The following is a 22449-nucleotide window of genomic DNA, read 5'->3' on the forward strand; positions in this document are numbered from 1 at the left end:
CTCATCTAGATTGCTCAGGCATTAGGGAACTGCTCTGTTTCAGTGACCTATCAACCTGGCAGGGCTCAGCCTGAGAGAGATGGATGTCCAGCAGTATTTGGTCAAAACCAAATGATTCAGGTAAAAACAGAGGTAGTCCACAAGACAACAGGAGCTGTGCAGTAAGTTCCCATCAAAGCTGGTAAGACCCAAGTCACAGCACTGCCAGGTTCCCCCCAGAGGCTTTTGGAGACACGGGCAACAGTTTTAATGTCCAAAATGCTGATGTAGGGGAAGGTAGCTAGGCTGTAACTCTGGAGCACAGAACTAGCCCTGCTTGGTTTAAACAAAATAGGCTCCCTTTGTGAGCCCTGCCTGAGGTGGTCAGCCTCTAACAAAAGACCACTGACAGTCCTCTGGCACGATCTCAAGCAATTTGAACTTTCTGCAGCTTTTGCAGTAACACAGTTCACTTAAAGCTGTCACAGGCAGGAACTTTCCAGTAATCCTCATGTTAGCTCTTATGCTGGGTTAATAATTCCCTGCTCAATCATCTGTGACCAAGACACAACCAATACAATTCCGGTGAAGTCTAAAATGGAATCAAAAGCATATATGGAAAATTTGAAAAAATTAAATAAAGCAAATGCTATATTATACTTGTGTGCAAGGCAAAGCAGAGTTGCTGGCTTTTTTCATTTCATTATAATGATTTATAATCCCAAGTGGAACCAAGAACAAGCCCCTATGACCCAGAACATAAACACAAGAAAAACAACAAACACTTTGCTTTTTATCTCCTTTGAACAATGATGCTTAAGATTTTCAGCTTTTAATTTTTGTCCCCTTTTTAAATCAGTAAACAGAGACAAATTTAAATCTAAAAACTAAAAATAACATCCAATACTGTTGCCAAGCACTATGCTCCCATTTTGGGTGAAGTTGTTCTCCAAAAGGGGTGACAGGGGCCCCTGAAGACACTCTCCCACAGTACCATGAAGCTCTCAAATCCCTGTACTCCATTTGCCAAGCAGATAATATTCTCACTGCTTTGGTCTTCTTCAGAAGCCTATAGAAATCTTCTTCCTTTAGCTGATTTTGACTTTAAAAAAAAAAAATCAGTATGTTCTGATTTTAGCAGAAAGAGTTCTTGTAAAAAAAAATAATAATCTGTCCACAGGCACTCACCTTGGTCTTTCTATCACAAAGGGCTGAGCAAGGGGGTCTAAGAAACCAGGCAGCCACACCTGCCCCATCTCAAAGCAAAATCCTGACCAGGTAGACAGCACCGTTGAAGGAAAAAACAGGGATTTTCCCTTAGTGATTCAAAGGCAATACATACAGCAATTAAAGTATCAAGTTCAGATGTGCTCACAATTCATGTGGTTATAAAAGCAAAAGTATCTAGATGCATAAACAAATAAATAAAGAAATTGTGAACGGGGTAAAACGTTTAGCTCGAGTCAAGCCTTTCCCCAGGGATGGGAGAGCCACAATGGTCCCTGCTCAGCACAGCCCCAGCAGGGATCAGCTGGCAGCTGTGATATGCAACTCTGGCTTAAGGTGTGCAGAGACCCTGACCTCATGGGTATCTCCCACCCTCTCCTGGTTGTTTCCACTACCAGTAATTACCTGGAGATGGGCCCAAATGTAAACAGGAGCCCAATAGGGGTAAACATCTTAATTCTGACATGATGCCCAGCCCAGGCCACAGCTACCTTCCATCAGCTGCAGCACAGGGAGGAGAGCAAACACTGCTCAGCACAGCTCTGCAGACTAAAATGCTACCAAGCAATACAAACAAAAATGTAAAAATACATTCACTACACCTGGTCCTTTATTCTTCTCTGAAATATATGACTAAGCTTTGCTCTGACATGAGTGGGAAGGCAATATAGCTACTATTTGTGTATTGAAATGGGCATTAAAACAGCTCAGTATCCAAAACAGCCCAGCTAGAGAGATGAGCAAAGAGGGTAACAAAAAGCTGTAGGGGGTACCCCACAGCTCTTCAAACAGCAGCCACCAGAAGCAGCTATCTGGGGACAACATTTCTATATCAAAGTTTTGTAAAGAAGTTTTAAAAAATGATGTAAACACAGTACAATTTTTGCAGAAAAAATACAAAGCTCAAAGCATCTGAGTACATTGCAGACAATTATCACCTCTGCAATTTGCCTTTTTCCTGGAAATAGTTTGGCCATAAATGCACCCGTATACATCGGGATGCTGTCATTTGCACCCCCGTGGGCAAGGCAGGCACATCTGGAGAAATCATCTTCACTGTATATTATAAGACTAGGAACACTCTTCATAGGATGGAAAGACAATGGCTAAGATGCTTGAAGCATGACAAAGAAATACAAGATCACAATAAGAAGGGAAACAAAAAATAAAAACTCCCCTTCCACAATACAAAACTAAAAGAACACTCAGTGAGATGATCAGGCAACATGTTTTAACAGAAAACAATTTCTGCAAGTGGGTGCATCTGAATGGTGGGGACTGTGATCAGGCACTGGGGAAAGCAGAAACTTCAGAGGGATTAAAGAAATGAGAGATGAGGGGGCCACGGGCTGTGGCACTGACTTGCCCCACAGTGAGTCAACGCCAAGATCAGGGGAAACCTGTGGCCCCAAAAGCCCTTAAACACCTGCCTGCTGTGAGCTGGATCAGTGCAAGGAGGGAAGGATCAGTCTGTACTTGTCCTGCTCCTCATACACTTTCCTTAGTGTATGTTGCTAGGCAGAGCAAGAGTGGGGATATTAGCTTGGCCATCCCTTTGGCCTCATGGCATTTAGCAGGTCTGAGAGGTGATGCTTGTGGCACTAAATAAAACAGGGCACCACAGACATACATAGATTCAAACAGTGCTGTCACATAACACAGCAGTGTTAGCCTGGACCTGGTGCAATTTTTGGCAGGTGCAGCAGCACCCTGCTGAGCTGGCTCACTTGCAGGGACAGATCTGGCCACACCAGGATGGACAAAGCAAAGGGAACCATTCCAGCCCAGCCAGCCTGTGCCATTCAACCTGCAGGGCAGGGAAGCATACCTGTCCCGCTGAACGAGCCTCTGTAAACATTAACAGGGCAGATCTCTAAATTACTAAAACATGCAAAGCAGTGGTTAAAATCATCCAGACTCTTTTCTGCTGTCTGTATGGCAGTCGGGCTCACTGATGTCACACATCAATGAAAGGGCCACTCAGGTTAATTGGGGGATCTTAGTCACCTATGTGCCTGGAACTGACCAGGCAGCCCAGCCAAGCCCCCAAGCTAGCTCTAAAATGAGCCATGCTAGGAGATCCCCTTACACTGTTTACCTGCCTCTCCTCCAGCCTCGCTTCCCCTGAAACAGAAGGAAGTCAGTGTACTTTTTGACTAACAAACTCACCCAAAGAGGGTGTGTTGTATCTCACAGAAATTGTAACTCACAGAGCAGGATACACCCAAAAAATGTCTCCAGCAAGCAGCAGCTTTTCCCAGAGGCTTGTTTTGTGCATATTATATTCAAGACCATGCTTTCATGAGACTGCTCCTGTCTGCAGAGATCAGTGTGAGGCAGCCCTGGGGCTCCTTCCCGCCCACGGCCACCATCCCAGCTGCTCCCACGGCTGCTCCCGGCCACCACCCTGGTGCACCCACAAGAGCTCTCATCTGCAGATCAAACAAGGTTCCCCTCCCAGAGCTTCACAGCTCTACCTTCCAGTTCCCTTTTTCAGGAGGTTTTTTCTCCTGCAGGAGAAAAGCATCCCTGACTGGATTTCTTCTGATCAACCCCGTGGCGAGGGAGAGTAATCCCGGTGTCCATCTGACCACCTTCTCCCTGTCTCTACCTGGGTCCTCCCAGTCCATTAAGACAAAGACCTGTGATTTTATGCCACAAGAGAGGTGGAGATTCCAGCATGTGGCGAACATCTTTAACACACAAACGCCCAAGAGAAGAGGGAAAATGGTGTCAAATCAAAACACAGCTTAAGAGACAGCAAAGCAGTGCCTTTCCTCATTGCACTGCACAGACCTGGCTTCAGGGAAGCAGTTACCACACTTACAACCAAAACGCTGAATAATTGCAGGCTGCTTAGCCCAGCACTGCCTGTTGTGCAAAGTCCTCTGTACAGGTTTCCACACAAATGAGTGATTTGAGCAATTTTGGTCATTTTTAATGACAGGGACAGCAAAAAGGGAAGCCCAGGTGCAAGCACACAAGTTTAGTCTCAGCAGTTGCCATGCAGCAGTGTGGTTGTCCTTGTCCAGAGCCCATGGCAGTCAGGTGCCAGGCACACACAGATTTTTCCCCTGGCTGTGGCTGACAGGGACCTCGTGGGCCTTCTCCAGTGGCTCCAAAGGGCAGCAAAGCAAAGGGGGGTGACGATTTAAGGACCGTGACAGCCCATTTCCCAACTCTGAGCATTTTCATACAAAGCACTGCAGGAACCTGACTCTCATGAGTCACGCTGTTTAGTTTGACTCCTCTGCTCTGCTCCTCAAGGAACACAAGCCAGCACAGGCCAAATCCTACCCAGTTGATACTGGCTCACGAAATCAATTACGGGAAGCTGCTTCTCAGATTGCAGGGCCCTCGTGTGCAGCCAACAAGCCAGTGAAGGAACACGTGGATCATCCTGCATACACCACTTGCCTCCATCCATTTTTCATTCCACTCTCTCATGAGTTTTCTAAACTCATGGATTTCCAGACCCATGGTTTGGAGGAAACAAAGCAGGGGAGAAAAAGAGAACAAGTGTAGACAAAACTCAAGGCAGTCTGAAATCCCAGCAGCCTCCCCAGAACCACCTCTCTCCAGCTGGTGGGGCTGCACCCATCTTTGCCTTTCTTTTTCTTTTTTTTGGAAGTGTAACCAGAGTTACCAGAACAATCCTCTGAAGCCAGCAAAGTTTCCTAAAGTGTGAGAGAGGCCAGAGACCAGCCCTTTCTATTCCCCCTCTTTGTTTGGATCATGAATTTGCAATCCAAATCCCCGCCACACCAGAGCAGGCAGTGAGCCTGGCTGCTGTAAAAAGCATTTTAGAGAGCTCGTGAGGCTGTGTGCCAAGGAGCTGCTGCGAGACAAGGTGAACTGAGTTAGAAAAAAACCTGTATGTAATACCATTAAGATAGCAAATAAAAAACCTGTCCTGCAGTGCAAAGGAATGTGATAGTTACCGAGTGCTCCCCTATAGCTGCAGAGTCCTTGAAATATTAACAGGGTTATCAGCATTCACTTATCAGTTACAGTAGTGCGTAGATAATTCAAAGGAATGAGCCAGAGCTCATAAATATGTACATTTGCTCAATGCCAAACTCTTACTATCAGAGAATTTGTTACCTTTTTTAACTGAAATTTGTTAATATTTTAAATTAACAAACCTAGAAAGACAGCAATCTACAGGGAAATATATTCAGTTATCTATTTTTGCATCTATTTATTACTATTTTTTCATGTGCTCTGTGTGTTTTCAAGACAGGTGTTTTTAGCCATGTTTATTGAGCTTTTGATGTTAATACAATGCAGCTGCATTTTGTATCATAACATCTGTGGTAGGTTCAAGCTGTAGAATTTCTAGGTAGCAGAAATTCACACAGATGAAAGCTGGGAGCTTTGTACCCACAGAAGAAAGTGGTGAGTGCTGACACTCTTGCCTCCATGGATTAGATGATGAGTATTGCACACAGAGCACTGGAACAAATCCTTCACTTGATATGAGTCCATGTGGTCACACAGGCCTGAGGGAGGGACGGTACAACATTTTAATAACTTAAAAGGACTTTTTAGAAACTTTCGATCTTTCAGAGGGACATAATGAAAGCATGGGCAAAATTATGTAATATCTCCTTCAAGAAAAAGCAGAAGAGAAACAATCAAGGCAATGGCAGAGCCTAAACCTACCTAATTAATGCCTCCTCTTTAAAACCATCCCTATGTCTGTCCAACCATGTGCTGAACTGCTCCAGCATAAGGCAACAGAGATTCTACTGGGAAAAAAAAAAAAAAAAAAAAAAAAAAAAAAAACAAACCCAAAAAAAACCCCAAAAAAACAAACACTCCAAGAAAAATTAGTTTTGCTTTGGTTGCAAATACAAAGCAGCCCTAAGCTCAAGGAAGGGCTGACTACCACAGCTCCTCTCCACCTCCACACTGGAACTCATTTCATACTGCATCAAGCTGTTTCTTCACACCAAGTAAGAACTTTTTGGTGTGTTTTTTATTGCTAGTTTGGCTTTTTGCCAATTCTCCTCCTCCCTTGCATTATCTTGTAGTCATTCAATGAACTCAGCTGTTTCTCCATGCTAAGCCAGAAGCTTGTTTTGCTGGGGTTTTTTATCGGCAGATTGGCTTGTTAGAAACTTGGTGCATGGAAAGAGCCCAGCACAAGGTCCACAGGGGATGGGAAGCAAAGGCTGTAACAGTCAGAAGCAAGATTTGTTCATCTTTGCTGCAACTTGCACCCTGTGACATTTGTGAATAACTTCCAGCCCCATTCATCTATCTGAACCACGTTACCTTGTGGATTCTACAGCTTCTTTTGATACCAAGTTTAGGAGAAGATGGCAACCAACACACAGCAAATTACACAAGCTCAGGCAGTTCAAGGGGCTAATTGCTCTCACAGTTTATTAATATGTATATTTAATTTCTGCAGCAAAAAGAGAACAGGAAATAATTTTTCCACCAGCAAGTTCAATTTTCTATTTAAGGAAGGTTCTCAAGGAAATGTGTTGTATATACATAATATTACTTAAAACTATGAAGCTTATCAATTTATCAAGCTTTATCTTAAATACAGCTATACTTCTTTGGATCCTTTCACAGAGGGGTTATCCCAGAAATTTGTTTCCCTGAAGGTTTCAAACTGCGTTCTAACATCCCACCTAAATTTATTACGTTCACTTACTCATTTTTTTCTTTAAACTGCCCTGCTCCTGTACTTCAAGGATGTAGGTAGCAGTCATAGTCTTCTTTGGTTTTTATTTTGCAATAAGAAGGATGCAATCTTCTACCATAAATGATACTTCTGGTAAAACAAATTCTCTATTTTCCCCAATTTGTCCTCTTTACAATAGATATTAACTTTTCTTGACTAGGAATAATCAGAACTGGAGAGAGATGAGATATTTTCAGTGCCTTGTACAACAGTATGTAATACTTCCCTTCATGTAATACACCCCTCTCACTTATTAAGCCCCTGTGGTGGAAGCCTCACACACCACTGCATTTTTTTCCACTGGTCTGATGCTTCCATGTATCTGAATCAACTCAAATACATAGACTGAGGTGGCAGGGAAGAAAATTAAGTCACCCAAATAGTGAAATTTCAGAAAATGGAGTAATTTTCCATCCCAGTATTTGACAAGCACCTTTAGTACTATATAAGTTGATGGAGGGCCCATCTCCAAAGAGAGGGCAGTGTGAGCCTGGCATATCACACCCAGGTAAAAATAGATTGATTTCTTCAGAGAAGCAGCAGCATTTCCTCCAAACAAGCAGCAACACATGATCCAACTAAAGGAAATGCAAGAGGTGCTGAAATGCCACACATGGAAGATAACCTGTTCCAAGATATTTTGTGACTCATAAATTATCATAGAGAAAATTAAATGCTACAAAATACCTAAGAACACAAATAGATAATAAATTAATCAAGATGTCTAATAAGGAACAGAAACAGTGGTGCTTTCTAAGTGTTGGATTATTAACTATTGTGCTTTCCAGAAGGGATTATATTACCCTGAAGTTCTAATGGATCAGCTTCTCATTTGCTAGAGGACCAGCTCCCAGCTGCAAGCTCAATACCCCACGCCACGACCTGACCTCTCTGCAAGGTGCCTCCCACTGCATCGTGAGATGGAGCCAGGGTTCAAGAGTGAAAACCCATCCCCAGGACAGCCCACCAGCTCACTGCCTGCTGGCTGCCACAAGGGATGCAGGAAGGGATGACACAGGTCACAAAACTAGTCAGAGCCTTGGTTTTGATAATCACGGTAGAATAAAAGGGAAAAGCATGACAAAAAGAAAGAAGCACTGGAAATGCAAATAGAGGCTGTGAAATCATCAGATTGAGCTCTCTGTTGAGTGCATGGACAGATTCAGTGACCCTCAGGGAATCTTACCTGCTGAATGAGCCAAGAATACGCCTTGCTGGGTATTAGGCAATGTCATGTAATATGACTACAGCAGTAAACACAAAGGCTCTACAGTGCAAAGAACAACACTGGGAATTTCACAACTGCTGAAATCTCAACCTGATTTCTCTAAAATGCCGTTTCAACACAGGAAAAACATTTAATTAGGGTTTTCTTATCATTAGTCACTTATGTAAGTTCATTGAAATACCTGAAAATGCACAATATCCAAATTTTATGCAGCACTAAGCCACCCTATATGACCAGCATGGGATGCTAGAGTGTGAGTAAAGTTGTTTGCCCCATGGGATGGTTTCCAGTCTGAGAAAGCTTTCAAACTGGCCATCAGAGTTGTCACTCTACTTTCCCCTTAGGCCTTGACAAAAAGTAATGGAATCTTTTAACAGCTACAGGCTGATCAAAGAAACCCAGAGCAAAAACTCGGGGAGTCACTGACACAAACTCAGAGCAGGAGAAACTCTCCTGGAGGACTTGCCCCAGGGGGAAAAAAAAAGGGATGGATACTTAACAGCCAGAAGTGGTGTGAAGAATTTTATCTGATCATCTCAGCATCTCAGCTTCAGCCCAGTCTGATACAGGCTGGCTGAGATAAAGGAGTGAATCAATCATCTCAGCTTAAGAAATCCCCACCACTTGGCAAAGGACATATTTTAAAAGCAGATCGTACAAAAGTTCATAAAATTCAGTCATACAAAACAACCATGTTCACTGCACAGAACACAAAAAAGTCCTTGTCTCTCAGTTCTCACCTGACTTTATTGCCATTAATCAGTCATGTCTATCAATGCTGTTAGTAGTAAATAGGAATTTCTTAGTTTAAAGCGTCTTAAAGCTGAATAAAGTCCCAGACACTGTTATTAGCTGAGTCATAGGATAGCTGAGGCACAAAGGCACAAGTCAATAAAGGCAACTGCACCTTTTCACAAGGGATAGGAAAAAAATACAGTCACCATCAATGCCCAGACTGGGCCACACAGGTGTTGCTCCCGAAGACTGCAAAGACAACAAGCACTGACACTCAGTGTGCAGCATGCCCTGCCCTGGAGCTGGACACAGATGTCCTGTGGCTCCTTGTGCTGGTGACCTCTGGGACTGTCAGCAGCACCTTATGCTGAGACTCCCTTGGCTCTGCACAAGGAGAGGGGCAAAGGATTGTCTCTGCAAAACCTCTGGAAGCTGCAACCAGCAGCCATCACTGCTGAAGTCTCAAGCCCAGGACTGACAGTGGAAGTGCAAGGGCTGCATGGGCCATGCCCTGATTCACCAGGCACACCTCCAGGGGCATCCCAGGAAGGGAAGAAAGAACCCTGCACCAACACACCCTCCTAAGTGACAGCACAGTGGTCAGAAGAGGTGCAGAGTGAATGAGAAATCTGCCCTGCCTCCCCACATGCAAGAGGGAAGGCAGTGACAAGGGAGGCTGCCACACCAAGCAAGCCCTGTGCCCGCTGGGCAGCTGCCAGCCAGCTCCCAGAGCCTGCCACACACCACGGGCCGGGCCCAGGACAGCCCCAGCAGTGCTGCCTGTCATCTCACAGGGCAGTCACTCACTCGATGCCTGCTGGTTATCCTCATTATTTACAGCAGGTATTACAAAAGCAGCCCAGCCAGGTCTCCGCTGTGCATGGCCCTGTACAAACTTGCAGCATGCAAGCTCCAGAGATGCAGCACCTTGCTGCACAACAGGATAGGGCAAACGGATCCCGTGAGTGCAAAGGGAGAAAGGAGAAAAATATACGGAAGGAGGAAAGAGGAACACCAGCGTGTATTGTGTAACAAGCTTTCAGCATCTACCAGGTCCCAGAACACACCCAGGGCTCCCACTCTGCATAACCAGTGCAAACAACCAGTGCCTGCTCCCAGCAGCTTGGTCTACAAACCCAGGTGTCATTCTGCCAAACTCAATGCAGAATAATGTCAGGTAGCTTGGTAAGTAGGACCTAAAAGTTAGTCTGTCTTACATACCAATCAAAAAACCAGAGAAATTTACCCACATCACTATAACTTTACCAAACCCTTTTGCAAACACCCTGCAAAACTAACCAGAAGGCACCAGTAGGCTCATGAGCTTGAGAAACTGAAGTTAAGATGGGATTTAAACTAGCAGGCAATTATCTGCCAGATGGAGAGCTCATCACGCAGAGCACACATCACTAAATTACGCTGTGTCAGTAAGAGGAGGCCAACACCAGAAATACACCCCGTGAGAAGGGAAACTGAGTCAGCCAAAGGGATAGTTCAGCCCAGTCAGTGCTGCCAAGGGACCTTCACCACCCGTGTAGGGCAGCAGTGGCTGTCCACAGCATCGGTGAGCACTCTGCAGGAGAAGCCACGGCACCCAAGTGGCGAGCAGCAACACGCCGGTAATTGCCACAAGTCCATCATCACGGCAAACTGCAGCGAGAAAGAGGATTAAACAGTAGGCCAAGATGGGCTGGACTCTGAATATTTAGCAGTAATTTAAGTCTGAGCCCATGAATTCTTCCATAACCGACCCTTTAGCTCATCTGGGGGCTGCTCCACATAAAATCAGAATATATTTACAAATAGTTAAAGCCAGGAGGCAAACAAATCATCTCTGATCAACAGAAAAGTACTCCATGAAAATTCCCAGAGTTCTTGTTTATTTTACCTTTAAGTTCCCAGGTGAGAAGAATTCGGTTCCTGGTTACAACCAGGAGTGACCTAGTCCTGACATGGCCTGAATGGCTTGTGATCCCATTTTTGTTAGAGGCTAAACAGCATCCAGCAGCTGAGGGTAAAACCCAGAGTGCCACACTGCTGCTGAAGCAGAGGTGCCCATGCACAAGAGCCAGAAATCCTCCTCTCCCGCACCCTGCAAGAGTGAGTGTGATCCTGTGGCTTATGGCACTCACCAAAAAGATGGGATATGTGAGTCCCACAACAGCTTGTGAACCTTCTTCGGCTCCTCTTTAATGTACAGCACAGTGAGAGCTCTTAGATCAAGGGCTGGAGCCCAGCCCATCTCTGCCCTCGCTGAGTGTCCTGATCGCTCCGCTGAGTGAAGGGCCCAAGCTGTAGTGGGATGGTATTTCAAGTATTCCCACTTTATAGGACACTTAACTGCCTAAAACAGAATAAGGCTGCAGGGAACAGGCACCTACAAGTGAAATGCTCTAGCACTTGCTGGCTAGATCCAAGTCCTCTTACCAGATCTAAGGCGTGAAAGGTGCCAAATGCCTCTCCTAGTCACTGCTGAATGGTGCCTGCAGTGTCTGGAGGCTGCTAAAACAAGAAATGCACTGGTGTGGGACAGCTTTCTCATGATTTAAACTAAATGCACACAGCCAAATCAATTTTAAAACTAAAAATCAGAGCTTGGATGTTCAAGGGTCTCCTTTAGAAACGGAGCCAGCACGAACACTGCAAGCACGCAAATAAATGAGAGGCTGAGCTGGTTCCTGGAAAGTTCAAAAGTGCTGTGACAGGAATTCAATGCAAAAAGCTCAGTGACTTGCTAACATCAGTTTTGAATAGGATCAAGGAGTCTGATCTGTGGCTAGTGAAAGGAAAGAACAAACCAAACCAATCCAGCACATCTTTGTGTCCATGATGTGTGCCCGCTGGCATGGCAGCTACAGAGATGCACCTTGAGTACGTTAGCTTCCAAACCTAACAGCTCCTTGGGATCTAACAGCAAGGACAGACTGCTAGGTGCTGGCCATCACATTTTGGAAACTCAAATCTAACAGCACAGTCCTTGCTTTGCCCCTTTTGTTGAGGTCCAGAACCTTTTGCTTCTTCCTAGAACTGGGCCAAGCCCACAGACTCCACGGCAGGCAGGAGATGCCATGTTGACAGCAGTTGTTAACAGGGATTTTTCTTTTGCCTCCTTTAAAAAGAACTGAAATATTTTGACCATATGCATCATTTCCAAAAGTGCTGGAGACCTGATGGAATGTAGCATCTATCATATGTCAGGCAATGGTGTTGAAAACAGATTACTTTCCTTTGTTTGTGATAAACATAACATGTCTATGTTTATCATGTGGTCCCCTGAGGATTTATTAAAGGTTTGCTGTTCCATTTATTTGCTTTTTTTGTGCTTGGCAAGAGTAAACACTAGAATAAATATGAAGGTGGTTACAGCTTAGCAGCATTAATGACTTGTTGAAACAAAGTCCAACAGTTTTCCTTTCTCTCCAGCAAATCCTATTTTTCTGTTCAAGTGCTTTTTTCCCACTGCAAAGATCATCTTTCTGAAGTATTTTTAAATTTTCTTTCTTTGTTGAATGCCAAATCCCCATAAAAGCATACTTTCTCCCTCCATTCACCCAAACCCTTGACGATATTTAAAGTATATCCTAACATTATTCATGGCAAAACATTTTCCTCTTTGCAAATTACAGCCCCCCCCATCTTTTCCATCTAGTCTGCTAAGCCTGTTACTACAGGTAGTTTGCTGTAACAGAAATAAGTACAATCATCACTCCAAAAGAAAACAAACCCTTCCGTTCTGGCACACACGTTCAGGGTGGGTTCATCCCGCTGAACTTTGGCCACCTAACAGCAAGGCAATCAGCCCAAGTCAGTCATTTATGTCCCCTCTTTAATCAGGGGGGCGAGATGGACATTTCCAGTCAACAGCCCTCCTGCTTATCAACCAGTCATGGCTGCAACCTACATTTGAAGCACTTCAAGAGATATCAAGAGGATGATGTGAAGAGGATGATCATGGTACCAGCTAGAGATCTGACCATCAAAGCCAAGCTGTACCTTTGACAATGCTGTTTTCAGTCCAACAAGATCAACACATTGCAATTCGTTCTCAAGGAAACACTTAAGAATTTTTTAAAAAAGCATTAGGCGAATCTCAACAGATTTCTAAATTTTTGATAAAGATTATATCCTGCCCCTTTTGGAAAACTGTATTACTTCTATAAATATCTCAGTGCTTTTCAACACTGGAAAAAGAGCTCCGTTGGTGGGGGGGGAAATAATACTGTCATTTGTCACAGAAATACAAAGTGGTAAAATTGAATTTAATTAGGTCTGAGATGTTCTTTGTTTCAAGTGGACAACCACTGTGAAAAAATCTTTGAAGAACTGAACTCCTTGTCAACTTGTTCTGTACTTTGATTTATGCAATCTTTTGTACAACTAGTCTTAAAAAAGGAGTAGACAACAAAAAAGCCTATCCTTCAGAAAAGGCACTACTGCTATGCTTGTTTCTTAAATGGCAAAGTAGATGTCAGAGTAGTCAGGACTACTATATTACCTAAAAACATCATAATTCCCACAGAAACCAGGACAGAAAAACTGTAACATGGAAGATTGCCAAAGACTGTCATTAGATTTGATCTGAGTATCTTCAGCTCTTCTAACCCTCCTGCATTTCCTAAATACTTTCCATAGATATTTTTGGAAATGCAAGTCAGTAGGTCAAAGGAAGCCAAAATAGACAGTTGCCCAAAACCTGTAACTTAGGCAATACTGAGGTAAGCAGGTAAGCTGTGTTGTCTCAAGTACTGAAATGTGGAGAGCTTGTCCTCACCAACTGACTCTCAAAACCCTGAAGGCTTAAAAAAGAGAGGGTGAAGGAATGTAGAGCACAGATCTTGTGTCTTGGCATTTGATCCTTCCCTTACTCATCCTCCATGCATGAGCATTACTGCTAGAGTTGCCTACACTGCTAAATATTGAAAACGTGCTTGCACACAGGTTTAAAAAGGTTTCTGCTTCACATTTAGTTGTTTCCTGCTCCATCTTTCAGAGCAGTCATATTTCTGAGGTCTTTGGGGACAGTCTTACATGACCCACAAGGGAACTGAGGGGCCCAATGGAACTGCAAGTCAAACCTGTGCCGAACAATTGCTGTACCCAACATAACCAGATGGATGTGAGCTCAGCTATGGCAATGTGTGCAGCAGCTACACATCTGGCTGAGCTAGAACCACCATCCTAGCTGTGGCATGCTCTCACAGCCCCTGGACCCATGAACTCTGAGCACCCAGCCAGCCCAAAGACTGGAGACAACTTGTCAGCTGCAAGGGTGTCTGATAGACCTGCTGCACACTCTGAAGAGGAGGCAGATCATGACTGAGTCACCCCAAACCCTCCATGAAGATGCTGGGAGGTACCAGGATAGCAAGATGCTCTGACCAAGATGCTCTGATCAGACTGGTTGAAATGTGAGGATGTCTGGGTTCCTATCCAAGTGTCTGCTAAGGGTCTCTCAGTCACCCTGCAGAAGGGCAGTGAGCACATTATCTACTTCACCTAATGGTACACTTTAAACCTCACATTATGTTCCTCAGTCATGGGAAGTCTTGAGAAAATTTATTTAGCTCCAAGACGGGAGTCAGCAATGTTTGGGAGTTCCAAGGTATTAAGTATATACACTGAAGGAAAATGGGCCATTCAATGAGCAGATGTAAAATGATAGGCTTTATCAGCAGCCAGACACTTCCTCAGGTAACACCTGGCATGTTGGAGATAATGAATATAAAATCCCACTGCTTCACATCGCCTACTCTCCTCACCACTACCTCTGCTGCAGGTTTACTATCATGCTAACATCGAAACTTAGAAAACTGTTCCTGTATTCTAAACAAAGGGTTCTTTTGCCATTACCTGGACAACAATTCCATGTTTATTCTGTATTTGACAGTTTGCAGCAGGTTCCACAATCCCAGTCTAAAACAATTCTGAAATGCCTGACCAGAAAAACAGAACAAGAGAGGATTATTCTGAACTCGGTGTAGGTCAGAAGGAAGAATACTTCAGTGATGTCTGAGAGGGAAGCAAATCACAAGAAAATACACCAAGGAAACCAATTCTTTAATACACCCCGAGGCTTAAAAAGCAATCAAAAATATAAACCAATTACTAATCCAATTAAAAAAAAGTTATTACAGCTATCTCCTCATTTGCAAATAATGTGAAAATGAGAGGGAAAAAAGTTCTCAAGGTAATCCCACCAGCATACTTCTCTACATTTAATTTCTTTCCCATGCAACTTGTTATCAAGTAAAGCCTATTAGATCTTTCTCACTGTCATATCTCCATTCTCATTCTTCTTTTACTTTCTCCTTGTTACCTTAGCATCTCTCTTTCCCAGAAATTGACAAGAAAAGTATCAACATTTTATTTATTGAGAGACAGAAGATACCTTTTATCTCATAAAAAGTTACTTTGTCAGTCAAACTTCCACTAAATAATTTCTCCTCATTGCCATACACGTTTTCCTGTCTTTTGAAACAAAAATACACCACTCCTATGAAACCCAGGAATGAAACGGAAGGAAGCCTGTAGGGAAGCAACAAAGCAACCACAGCTTTTTATCAGCTGGAACACCTCATGCAGCTGAAAACAGAAAGTCACATTCCATCAGGCTGGAAGGACACGCATCTATAATGCACCTTGCGGCAGCATGAATTAGAATATGGAACCTATATGGATGCAATAAAGGACACAGGTAGCCACAGCAGATCCAGGAACTACCCTAGTTTTAAATGATGGTCACTGTTCTTGACTGGCTATTTTAGGAAAATAAATGTAAGTGTTCAAAGTCACCACTACTAGCCATTATCAATCATCCTTCACTTCAGTCCCACAGACACACCACTAAAGGACTGGGGATACAATCCCGCAGCTTTCTGGGAAGGGCTGCACCAAAGTATTGCATCATCTGTATCTGTATGGAGAAGGCACAGACCTGGAGATTCAGGATCATCAGCAATAATGACTTTTAAATTACAATAATAATGAAGATTCCTTATGAAGCTCTGAGTAAAAAATCCCAAAGTTGATTGTAACTCGAACAAGCTCTATGTTAATTTACATTTGCTGATAGCCAATAACTTCACTGAATGCCACTGGATATTTAAAGCTAAAGAAATGTAAAAGATGATGCTTGAGCTTGCACAGTCCTCAAAAAATGCTTGGGTGTCTATCCCTGACTGCCTGAGGTGCAACACCTTCCCAGAATTGTATATCATATGTTGCATAATGATATTTTACTTTTATCTGGACCACTCAAAAGCTGTAGCATCCAGCCAGTTCGGGTTTTGTCTGCACTGCTGGTTTAGGCTGGGCTCCCAGAGGAGTTTGCACACAGATCTATTGTATCCCACCGAGCTGTCGTTGATGATAAGTGGGACTACTTGTGGCAACACAGCCAAGCAGGTGCCAGCAGTGTTTGCAATGTGATACCCAGGCAAACTTGTGTAACGTTTGTGAAAAGCTGATGCTCATACCAGCCTTCCCCCCACTGCCCCAGCAAGAACTGCAATATAACGTTTAACAAGCAAACGCAACGTGACTTCAACAATGTTTAACCCATTTTGGACCAAATAAATCCCAATTTAACATTATGATGAACATCACTGTGGACAAAAAGTAATTATATTTAACCATCCTGTCAATTAGCAAAACTAAGAAATCACAGACTGATCGACTCTTGACCACCTGTTTTAGAAGGTCAGAGTAAAATCCTGCCTCTCCTGGAAAGTAGGGGCAGGATTTCAGCAGAGTCCAGATGAAAACAACAACACAAATGTGTTGTTAAAACAACACAATGTGCAGATATGGGAATATACAGCTAAAGCTCTGCCTTTCTCTAGGAAAACCTTGAAGGTAGGCTAGCAAAAGGAGAATATACTTTTTTAAGGGACCCCTGGAGCACTTCTGGAACAGTTGCATGGAAAAGGGGTCCGGTTTGTTCACTGAGAGGGCTCTGTGCAACAGGCACAGGCAGAGGGACACCCAGAGAGATTCACTTCAAAAGAGACAGACTTCAAAAGCTCCTTCCCAATCCAAAGCGAGATGCTAATATCCACACCACCCACACTCCTCCCCGCCCTGCCTGGGTCGGTTCCTGCCTGGCTGGGGGGGCACAGCCCACAGGTACCCCACGGGCACCCAGCACGGGCAAGGGCAGAGCCCCGCACGCCCCGAGCCTGCCCCAGCTGCTCGCCACCCCGCAGAGCCTCTGACAGTGATGGCACGAAACTTCTGACAGCTTTATGAAGCCTGGTAGCTCCGTTCGCTTGCTCTTCACGATTCTTTAATTTTGTTTATAAGGAGAAGGCAAAAATTACCGTGCTTATTTGAATAATCCCCAAGTCAAATGAAAGAGTGCTGCGTTTAGCCACGTATCAGTGTCTCAAAGTACCTCCGAGGAGTAGCAGGGCTCCTCGCTAGCATGCACACCCTCACGTGCCTCTGCTGCACAACACATTGCTAGACAGAAATAATTTTTATAGCACCGCTGTTATTTCCGACTCATAGAGAGATCAAATCTCCCAAGTTCATAAGGAGTTCCAGTCCTTCCCTGACCTAAGAGCAGCTGTGAGTAGCGGAGGACTTTGTGTTTGTCTGGGTTGAGAGGTTAATGGCTACTCCACAGACACGTTTTTTCCAGTTAACTGGCAGGTCATTTTAGCAGATGATTTGCAGGTGTTACGCAACACTTAGAGATAACCCTGTGGAGTACTTCTGTCTGAGCCTCTTTGTCTCTTTTCTTTTCTGAACTGCATCAGATAAATCAGAGAAACCAGGCAGGTGAGACTTTCATGGACTAATCACACGACAAACTGCCCTTCCAATTTCCACACAGCCAACTTCTCCAAATAAATGTCAAATGTAGTTCAGCGCTCGTTAAAATTACCTTAAAATCCTAGCCATAAAAAACTTAAGCATTTCAAGTATCTCAAAACACACAGCAGACAGTCCATTTTGATGAACATCACAGCACAAAGTTCACACCTTCACAAAACATGGAAAGAGATGCTGGAATAATCAATGTCCTGCATAAGAAAACAGGTCTTCACTCCTACCTGAGACTTCACCCACTTAAACCATGTAAATCACTATCCTGAGAAAGGAATCATCCATGCCAGCTATTTTTCTGCACTGAACACACTCTTCGTCTAGCCTAACGACTCTTTCATGCTTTGTGCTCCAAGATGAGTGCTTATCTTCTGCTACCAGATAAAGAGCTACTGGTTCAAACAGACAGTGACCGTGCAATCATCTGCACCTTAATCCAAATGTTTTTCTTTAAGGTCACGAGCCTACTTTCTGTTTTTCCTACTAGTTCTCTCAGGACACAGAAACAGCATTTACCTTACCACATAAGCTACACCTTAGCATTTTGGAAGAACCAGGAGTGGCTTTTCAGGGGATACACTACAGCAAAATCAGTCAGCTCAGTTAATATCACTTTCATTTTTCTGAAGAAAAAAGAACCTCAAGCCTGCAAACACAAGGGAGAGTGTGGCTCACTTTTCTGAGGTCTTGCTGCACACTGTGGGCACTTTTACAGCAAAACAGTTGCTGCTGGGATTATGCCACAGTTTGATTATTATTTTTCCAATCATCTCCCCAAGTGTGATTTTACATACCTAGTACTTTGAGCCTTTTTTTTTTTAACAAAAATAACACAAATCTTAGTTTTAGTCTGCAGAGAGAGGCAGCAAGAAAAGTATCAGGCTAAACCTTTGAAAGTCAACAGAAATATGGGATCAGGTCCACAGTAAACTTTATAGAGTGGCACCTGAAGAGGAAATTACTCATTGCACAATTGATGTCACAATTAGAGGCATAAAAAGTAATTCCATTATAAACAAGCAACTGAGCAGAAAAAGATAATATCCTAAGAGTGTGTTTATGCTCAAGTGAAAGTACATATGGGACAATATGCAACAGTCTTCACACACACACACACACAATGAAGTTAATGAACAGCATTCCTCCCTCTCCCTGTTTCTCCCTCCCCATAACAGCCCTGATTTGGGGGCTGCAATTGGCAAATATCTGTCCCTAGTGCCACTAAAGCAGCTCCAGTGCCATTAGCCATGTCACACAGCTATCACACTGCCATTTCCCACAGGAGTGCAGGTCAGCAGTGCAAACACAGCAGAACATCCACCTGGGCCACAGCAGCCCTGGGCTGAGGTCTAAGGAATTACCAGCCAAACCTCTGGGTACACAGAAGGGAGTAAACATGTTTTGTTGCTGAAAAGGCAGAGATATCAAATTTAAATTTTTTTTTTACAGAAAAATAGAGGGAGGGGAGAGAGCATTACAGATACCTGTGCATTCCTTACATCTCTGCAAGTTACATCACTTACTACCTTTAGGGAACCACATCAGAAAAGCTCCAGCCTCAGTACCAGCCTCAGTACCACCTCAGCTGAGGGAGTATGCTCCCTTCCATGCACACTCATGTTTATTTATCCTTGTGATCCACGTTTACTAAATAACTTCAAAGCACCACTTCAACCCACAGCACACAGACTTGATAGATTTTTGTGGTTCCTCTCCAAAAACTTCACAGATAAATTGCTGCTTCAGGAAACAAGAGCTACTCTCTAAACTGCAAGCGTGTTATTTCTGCCCATGCCCCCATACTGGTCTGACAAACAAATCATGCACTCAAAAATCATGCTTGCTTACCTGAGACTGACACTTTCATAAGGGCTTCCAGGGGTCTGTTGTTGTCCAGATCACGACTGAGTTTGAGCTCCCCAGTGACAGAGTCCAAAAGGAGCAAGTTTAATTCATTGCCTTGGACAAAAGTGTAGGCCAGGCTATCAGACACATCAGGATCGTGAGCTGGGATCTTGCCAATCACGCCAGAGGGAAAGCTGTTGGACTTGTTGGTCACGTAGTTATTGAAGAGGATCTGGAAGTCCTGCAGCACGGGTGGGTTATCGTTCTGGTCCAGGAGGCGGATGTGCACAGTTGCTCGGCTCACAAGAGGCGCTGAAGTGGCCTGCACCACAATAACATACTCTGTCCTGCTCTCATAATCCAGGTCCATTAGGGCTGTGAGGTCTCCATTGAGCAAGTCTAGCTGGAAGACCTCAGGGATGTTCCCCTCTACAATCTGGTACATGATCTGTGCATTGGTCCCCTCATCAGGATCAGCTGCACTGATCCGTGCCACAATAGAGCCCACAGGGCTGTTCTCCTCCACAAAGATATCAAATTCATCCTTCTCAAAGACAGGGGGGTTGTCATTAATGTCCAGCACAGTCACCTGGATGTCCACAGAGGCCTTCAGTGGCGGGCTGCCCCTGTCCACAGCAAAAGCCCGCAGGCTGTAGACAGCCACGTTCTCGCGGTCCAGCTTGCGCAGCGTGCGTATCACTCCAGAAGTGGGCTCAATGTAGAAGTCCCCATCTCCATCGTCACCACCTTGGAATGTGTAGAGCAGACGGCCATTGAGGCCCGAGTCACGGTCAGTGGCAGACAGCTGCAGGACACTGGTGGAGAGCGGCACATCCTCAAAAACTGAGCCCTGGTAGCGGTCGCGCAGGAAGCGGGGTGCATTGTCATTGGCGTCCAGGATGAGAATCTCAACATACGTCGTGTCCGATTTCTGGGGGATACCATTGTCGTGGGCTGTAATGGCCAATGTGTAGGAGGCCTGGTCCTCATAGTCCAGCTCCATCAGGGTGGTGATGGTGCCTGTATCAGGGTCAATGCGGAACTGGGGGATATTATCGTCCAAAATATAAGTGATTCTTGCATTCTCCCCTGTGTCTTCATCAGTGGCACTGATGGTGACAATAGAGGTGCCAATGGGCTTGTCCTCACTGACACTCACTGTGTAGTGGGAGCTCTGGAAGACTGGGCGGTGTGTGTTGGCATCTGTGACATTGATGAAGACCTGGACGGTGTCAAAGCGAGTGCCATCAGAGGCAGTGACTGTGAGCACATACTGCCTCTCTTGCTTGTAATCCAGGGGCAAGGCCAGTGTGATCAGCCCTCCTCCACTCTGACTGGTGATGGCAAAACGGTTCCTGGTGTTGCCACTGGTAATCTGGTAAGTCACAACACTGTTAACGTCCCTGTCCACTGCTGTCAGGGTCAGGACACTGCTGCCCACAGCTGCATCCTCGTTCAGTCTGAGGTGATACACCTTCTCTGTGAAGGTGGGATTGTTGTCGTTCACGTCCAGGACAGTGATGGACACGCTGGCTGAGGAGGTCATGACCGGCACACCGTGGTCCCTGGCCTCCACCCCAAAGTGATAGTTTTCCACAGTCTCTCGGTCCAGCTCCGCAGCCACAGTGATCCACCCCGTGCTGTTGTTGATTTGAAAAGGGAACCCAGAGTCACTTGCTACAGGGGCACCTCCAGTGGATGGTGCCATCTCTATGAGTTTGTACTCCAGGCGGGCATTCTCTCCAGAGTCAGCATCCACAGCCTGGATGTGCAGCACCGAGTAGCCCAGAGGAACATTCTCCAGCACCGTGGCCTGGAAGGGAGTGCTCACAAAGATGGGGGCATTGTCATTCACATCTACAACCTGTACCGACACCATACCACTGGAGTTGATCAAAGGAGGTCTGCCCCCATCCTGAGCTTTGATCCGGAGCGTGTACTCCCGAATAGTCTCGTAATCCAGAGGGTTGATGAGGTCGATGGCGCCAGAGAAAGAGTGAATGTAGAACTGGCCTTTCAGGTTGCCACTCACAATGCTGTAGTGCACCTGGGCATTGCTGCCCCGGTCCCGATCTGTGGCCTGTACCTGCAGTATCTGGCTGTTCACTGGGGCATCCTCCGGCACCTGGACCAGGTAGCGCTTCTCACTGAACTGAGGGTAGTTGTCATTCTCATCCTCTACAGTGATGTGCACCATAGCTGTGGCACTGCGCGGTCCTGGGTCCTTGCCCTGGTCGTTGGCTTCCACCACCAGGTGGTACTCAGAGACCTCCTCACGGTCCACCGAAGCTCGGGTCCTCACAACCCCAGAACGCGGGTCAATCTCAAAGACTCCGTCACCAGCTCCTGGCTCCAGCAGGCGGTAGAGCATGTTGGCATTGGCTGGGGCATCACCATCAGTGGCACGGATGGTCAGCACCTCATAACCCACCTCCAGGTTCTCCCGGATGCTTTCCCGGTACTCAGGCTGCTCAAACACCGGCTCGTGGTCGTTGGTGTCACTCACAGTCACTGTCAGATAGGTGGTGGCCGAACGGCGGCGTGGGGAACCGTGGTCGGAGGCGGTAACCTTCAGCACGTGGGTGTCCTTCGTCTCCCGGTCAAGGCTGCGGGCAGTGACCACATTGCCCGTCTCGGCGTCGATGGTGAAGTAGTCGTTGGAGCGCTCGTCAAAGAGCGCCTCCATGGAGTACGCTAGCCGGCCGGCTTCCCCCTCGTCAGGGTCCTGGGCCCGCAGCACGATGACCGCCGTGCCGGCCGGTTCGTTCTCGGGGATGGAGACCTGGTAGCTGGGCAGCTGGAACTGCGGGGGGCTGTTGAGGCTCCGCGCCCGCCGCGCTCCCCGCCGCCCGCCGCCCTCCCTGCCCGGCAGCGGGGCGCAGCCGGCGGCGGCGGCTCCGCGGGG

At 45.5% G+C, this 22449-nt stretch overlaps 1 protein-coding gene across 6 annotated transcripts in view; it reads right to left on the reverse strand.

Moving 5' to 3' along the window:
* CELSR1 (cadherin EGF LAG seven-pass G-type receptor 1) overlaps positions 1 to 22400 on the reverse strand; it is a 164026-nt gene extending 141626 nt beyond the window's left edge. For 5 of the 6 annotated variants that reach the window (XM_041405439.1, XM_041405436.1, XM_041405438.1 and 2 more), the window contains exon 1: positions 19548 to 22366. In XM_041405439.1, the coding sequence (XP_041261373.1) occupies positions 19548 to 22230 (2683 nt within the window). In that variant the 5' untranslated portion in view covers positions 22231 to 22366. Of the gene's footprint in view, positions 1 to 19547 lie in introns of all 6 variants that reach the window. The other variant, XM_041405441.1, reaches the window with a different exon arrangement.
* Positions 22401 to 22449: the final 49 nt, after the last annotated feature.

Source organism: Onychostruthus taczanowskii, unplaced genomic scaffold (genome assembly GCF_017590055.1).
Source record: "Onychostruthus taczanowskii isolate IOZ18803 unplaced genomic scaffold, ASM1759005v1 scaffold23, whole genome shotgun sequence".
Lineage (NCBI taxonomy): Eukaryota > Metazoa > Chordata > Aves > Passeriformes > Passeridae > Onychostruthus > Onychostruthus taczanowskii.